The sequence below is a fragment of the Protomyctophum parallelum genome (genome assembly GCF_964188405.1).
Source record: "Protomyctophum parallelum genome assembly, chromosome: 3".
Lineage (NCBI taxonomy): Eukaryota > Metazoa > Chordata > Actinopteri > Myctophiformes > Myctophidae > Protomyctophum > Protomyctophum parallelum.
The window spans coordinates 48,117,558-48,123,748 of record NC_139698.1 but is presented as its reverse complement, the minus strand read 5'-3'; the positions used below and the strand labels follow the sequence as shown (position 1 = coordinate 48,123,748).

General features: G+C 40.6%; 1 protein-coding gene across 1 annotated transcript in view; it reads left to right on the top strand.

Annotated features, from left to right (window-relative positions):
- Window positions 1-1,843, top strand: part of LOC310856165 (uncharacterized protein) — a 68,166-nt gene extending 66,323 nt beyond the window's left edge. The window contains exon 11 of the mRNA XM_083761412.1: window positions 1,233-1,843. Within this exon, the coding sequence (XP_083617538.1) occupies window positions 1,233-1,409 (177 nt within the window). The 3' untranslated portion in view covers window positions 1,410-1,843. The remainder of the gene's footprint in view (window positions 1-1,232) is intronic.
- The last annotated feature ends 4,348 nt before the right edge of the window (window positions 1,844-6,191 follow it).

Genomic DNA, 6,191 nt, shown 5'->3' with positions numbered 1-6,191 from the left:
CACACACACACAGTATAATGTGATTGGCTTGTAAATATGTAATTTATGGTATTTTATGCATATAGAAACTAAGAAATCTGAGAATTCATTTATATTCAAATGTCTACATGAAATAGTGACTTTTCTGACACTTGATATAAAGAAAGCGAGTTATAGCTTACGTTGGCAGTCCCCAATCAATCACAAATTAGGAGAGAGGTGACACCCCTCCTCCCCCTCCCCCCCCCCCTCCTACACACACACACACACACACACACACACACACACACACACACACACAGCCCCTTCACCCCATTTTAATAAAGCAATTGCCAGCAAATTGAATCTCCCTGGTGGTGCCAGTGTGGTAATGTATTTGTATGCTAATTGTATCAAAGCTAGTACGTTTATAGGTGAGTCAGCATTCAGCCACTGTCTGTCCAGAACGAGGTCAGGTTAAGTTCCTGAGGTGTTAAAATGTCACAAAGTTTGGGTCATAAGGTCAATTCGGCGGAAAATTACGTTTTTTTTGTCCGCCGACCATCCGTCTGAAATGCCAGAGATACTAGATTTGTGTTAAAATGTTTCAAAAATATCATATATTTTTTTTAATGTTCCAAGATAAAACACACATTGTAGATCTATACTATACTAGTCACAGCACGTTGTGACACGCCGTGAGCTTGTAGATCTGCTATTTTCAGATGGCTGGTGTAGATCAGTGCCGTCACATTAGAACAGTGGATCTCAACCCACGTGTGGGCTGTGAGTGGGCCCCCCCAAATATTATAATAATAACCCATTCTGACCTGAGATCAGATTCTATAAATGTCTTCTACATCCTGACAGTTTCATTATTAACCCATTCTGACCTGAGATCAGATTCTAAAAGTGTCTTCGATTTTTCAAAAATAGCAGACCTACAAGCTCGTATCGCGCCACTCGGTGGCGCGATATGAGCTTGTAGATCTGCTATTTTTAAATAGCTAAAGCACGACACAATGCTAACACCAAAATGGGTTCCCGTTCAGAATGGGATAATAATAATAGGATTTTTCAAACCGGCTTTCTATGATTTTTCTTGCTTAGCTTAGCACGCTGTTGTCAGTCGTTGACTTTTAAGTTCTGCTTTCGACAGGAACATCTGCTAAATGCACAGTACAGTGGAATGACTTCTACTGTGTAGCACTGCCCATTTCAAATGAGGTTATTCAGGTCTCTGGTGGTGAGAATTGCGTGCTGTGTGTTCACAGCTGTACAATAAGCTGCGTTGTGACGATCAGCCCATGCTGGAGCACGTGGAACAGCTGCTGTCCGAGCTGGGAGGAGAGAAGGACGATGAAGAGGAGGATGAACCCGCCCTCGATGATGAAGACTTTGAGCCGGATAGCGATGAGGAGGAAGGTGCTGTGGCACCCATGGATTACTGACACCCACTCCTCTCACTGCCTCTGTCCTCACTTTTATCTCTCCCTCACACTCCCCGTCTTGACTTCATCTTCCCATGTTCGCACTCTCTCTCTCTTCCCCTCCATGTTTTCCTCTCCCTCTGGCAGTGTTATTTCTGTTTTTCTCAGAAGTGCCTTTTTTGTGTTTCCCCATTATATACTGTATAACATCACAATTCACAACCAGTACTCCCTCTTCTGTTGTCTACAGTACTATTATCTTCTAGTATATAGTACCTACTGGTATCTGCTATTCATTGCTGGAAACTGGAAACTAGGTTGTTCTAGTATCTGCCAGTATTATTATCATTATTTTGTGTTATCTGCTAGAATCTAACTCTTCTATGAGAAAACAACGTACGGTAATTAAAATAATATTTTGCATTCAGCCTCCCCAGGAAGTCTAATTTGTTGTGTAACTGTTGTCTTATAAAGAAGATTGCCTGGCAAGCATTTATTTCATGAGCGGTATTAACTTTCTTTTACTACAAGAAAGAGATTAAAAAAAACTAAAAAACAATGCTATTATGGCTCTTTGGTAGTACCACACTTTCCATTAATAAAGCATTTGAAATGTAACACTAGAAAAGCAGTTCCTGCAAAAACTGCATGGGCTCATTGAAAAACCTGCAGTGTATGAGGTACAGTAGAAAATGTATAAAAGCTGTAGAAAAAGTTTACAAAAATTACAACAAAAATGGACCGTTGGCCCGGCGCCGTAATGATGGATGGTGATGTATATCCACCGCCGCCCCAGGAAGAGGCAGAGGTTTGAATGTGTTGTTATAGCAACCACAGATTGCACCTAGAAGTAGTAAGTAAGTACATTTGATATAATAAAGCACCTTTCAAAACAAAGTTACAAGGTGCTGAACAGTGAGGCGAGCACAGAACAAGCAATCAACAAGTTAAAACAAACAGGAAAACATAGCACAATAAAGTAAAAATGCAATATAGAATTTAACGAAACCAATAAACAAGGCAAAATCACAAAATATACGAATGTAAAATAGAGGCAAAATCACAAAACAGACGAGTAAAAATGAGTCGGGAAAAATAAATATGGAATAAATGTGTCTAGCATTCTCGTGAAGCAGTCTACTGAATGCATTTTTTAACGTCAGGGGCAGGCCATTCCAAAGTGTAGGAGCAACCACTGCGAAAGCCCGGGCACCCTTTGTTTTGAGTTTGGCACCAGGTATTTTCAGTAGACATTCGTCTGAGGACCTAAGAGGTCTAACGTTGGCAGTAGGTCACAAATATAAAAAGTGGCCAACCCGTGTAAGGCTTTATATGTCGTTAAAATAATGTTAAAATCAATTCTGACCTTAATTGGAAGCCAGTGCAATGTGGCTAATACAGGAGTTATGTGGGCCCTACGGTTGGTATTTGTGAGAATTATAGCTGCTGTGTTTTGAACTAATTGAAGTAAAAGTATAATAAAAAGCATAGTTGGATGCCAAAAAAGTGGCTGTAGAGAACTAGCGTGTACTGGCTGAAGCGAGCCCACAATTAGTGAAACACAATTGTAGAACTATAATGAAACAAATTGTACATGTATAGCGGGTACACAATTGCACCAAATGTTTATTAAGATAAAGAGTGGAAGCGCACACAGCTCGTGTCATGAGCACGGCTGTACTGTATGTGACAAGAAATAGAACAGTAACAGCGCTCATGGATGGATCCATCATCTTCCATTTATTGTGAACAAAAAAACAAACGCTTTTCAGCTCCAACTCAGTGTCACGCTGATTATGTTCATTATAGATAACGCCTGCTTGCATTGATGGAAAACAGCGAGCGAGTGAATGATAATTCCTTCTCGTTACTACTTAATGATTCTGGAACTCACTTTTCAGGGGTTATATTTTTTTTCCATGAATGTTTCCATGTTGTAATTATTCCCATGAGCAACACGCGTACGCACAGTTAATTAGGTAGGAAACTGAGAGACAATAGTTCAGTTGCTGATAGAGTACCTGTACATGCATGGCATTGGTACAGTTAGCCTTCATACCGCCATATTTGATAATCAACCTCGGGCCACACAGAATTCCTCCATTTTTCAAGATGACAGCCAGTTTTCAAAACGGCCCACAACCGGGCATACGTTTTGGACAATTATCACTTTGCTGGGGCTGTAAATATTTGATTTCCCCCTCATTTTGATATACTGTTAGATAATGTTTTCTGGGCATTTCTACCAACTAAGAGAAAAAGAAGAACACATTAGGTTCCAATAAGGTGGCATATTTTCCAATATTGCTGACGAAATGTAGGCTACATCTGCTCACAGTTAAAGGGACACTTCACCCTTTTTGCAAAAAAATATATGTTAATGACGTTTAGAAGCTTTAGATCACTTTCCTGGGGGTATTTATGTGTGTAATATGTGGTTTTAGATATTTTAGATTGTAGCAGTGAGCCTGTTGTCTCTGATGTCATGGATTCTGGTCTCACTACCTTCCTGGACTACAATTCCCATAATTCTTTGGTGCACTGCTCCTCCTTGTGGATAGGGGGAGAGCTGTCTTACTGAGACAACATGTAGTCCAGGAAGGAAGTGAGCCCAGTGTCCATGACATCGGAGACAACAGGCTCACTGCTACAATCTAAAATATCTAAAACCACATATTACATACATAAAGACCCCCAGGAAAGTGTTCTAAAGCTTCTAAACGTCATTAACATATATCTTTTTGCAAAAAGGGTGAAGTGTCCCTTTAAGCCACATGAGCATGGAAGCACATTTGTATTACTTTCCATATACAGAGTCCATTTGGCACACAAGGGGACATTGGGATTATGAAGTTGACATGCGCCTCTCTCTACCGCATTCCGTTTTTCTTCTTTCTCTTGAGGTATCTTCTCATTCATCAAGTAGACCTTATTGATGATGAGCCCAAGGTCCCAAGGATGGAAAACAAATCTAAAGATTGGAACGATTTCAATTCAGCACATAAAACAACTTAATTGTCTGCCAGCCACTGCAAACACAACAGCAGCTGCTGCACGTCCACCCAACAGGCAGCATCCCATCACACTGTTCACAGAACCGGAGGTGAGAGGTAGTTTCTCTGCAACTGGGTAATGATAAGACCCGTTCTCTGGAAGACATTGCTTAACCCATTCTGACCTGAGATCAGATTCTATAAACGTCTTCTACATCCTGACAGTTTTCTGAAAAAGCTATGTTTCTATGTCAGTCGTTCTTCGATTTTTCAAAAATAGCAGACCTACAAGCTCGTATCGCGCCACTCGGTGGCGCGATATGAGCTTGTAGATCTGCTATTTTTCAATAGCTAAAGCACGACATGATGCTAACACCAAAATGGGTGCCCGTTCAGAATGGGTTAATGCGTTAGGAATAGAATCCAGCGTTTAGATAAATAGATCAAAACTAATCAGGTTGATTGGATACAACTGCACAGATGCAGTGTCTGTGTGTTATTGTGATTAGAACCAAACTGAGGCTATGGTGTGTTCAGTGGAGGTACAATACAACAAACTATCTACACAAATAAAGCAATTGTGGAGTGTGCAAGGCAGGAGGTTTTAGGACCCAAATGCAGACAGATAGTAGCCTGACACTCAGTATGAATTTTAATTTAATTTCACTTCGTCAGAACATATTTTCTTAATGGGCGTATAGCGATTCAGGGCTGCAGGAGCCAGGCTAGACAGATAGGTACAGAGGAGCTCAAATGCAACAGAGTTTATTATCAAAAACTCAACAACAAACTGAAAAACAAACAACTGAATAAATATATAGACTCATGTATAACAGGATACAGGTGAACACAACTGACAATCAACACTGGGATAGGCTGGGGAACTAAGAGGACACAGGTGGAAACACTGACAAATCACAAGGCTAGACAAGGCAGGTACAGAACTACAGGGGCAGACAGGAAAGGGAGGGAGTCAAGGGACAGAGCAATACTACAAAATAAATACACAAGTGTTAGGTAAACTAACTGGAAATGAAACCTTACAACAGAAGTCAAAGGAACACAACAGAAAAGTAAAACACAGAGACTAGAAAACAAGAGAAACGTGTCACGGGTCGTGGCATAGTGATAAACAAATAATTTATGTATTGCGGTCCGTCTGAAAATCATGATTTAATTTGTCTTTCAGGTCTTTAACCCATTCTGACCAGATGGGTTATGGGTTAAAATTCAATCTGTTGGTACAGTTCACAAAGCAAGCATACGCAAAGCAAGCATGCATGTGCACATGCACCAGCAAGTTATAGGCTACAGTCAACCCTGTCTCTCTCTCTCTCTCTCTCTCTCTCTCTCTCTCTCTCTCTCTCTCTTCCTCTCTCTGGAAACAAGTCAGGGTCTAATTATGACGTCACTTCCGTGGCTCCTATGTGGATCTTGGACGTATGACTAATATAATATCTAAGCAAGATCCAATCCAACCGACCACTGATTTTCCCTTATAAAATTAAAGCTAAATATTTCAAATAAACACATTATTTGAAGAAAATACTTCAGCGAGCACAATATATTTGGCATTGGCACTGACAGTGGTTCGAGAGATTAGCTCCGAGCACACTCACAGAGACTCACACACAGACCATGGCGCCTCGGGCCATAAGAAGCAGTAAATTGACGCTGCCATGGACTGGAACATTTACTGTTCATACTTTTTTGGGAGGGAAGCAGAGAGGGAGGGAAGGAAGGAACTGATATAATTTTGGTGTCAGAATCATGTTATGCTTTAGCTATTGAAAAATAGCAGATCTACAAG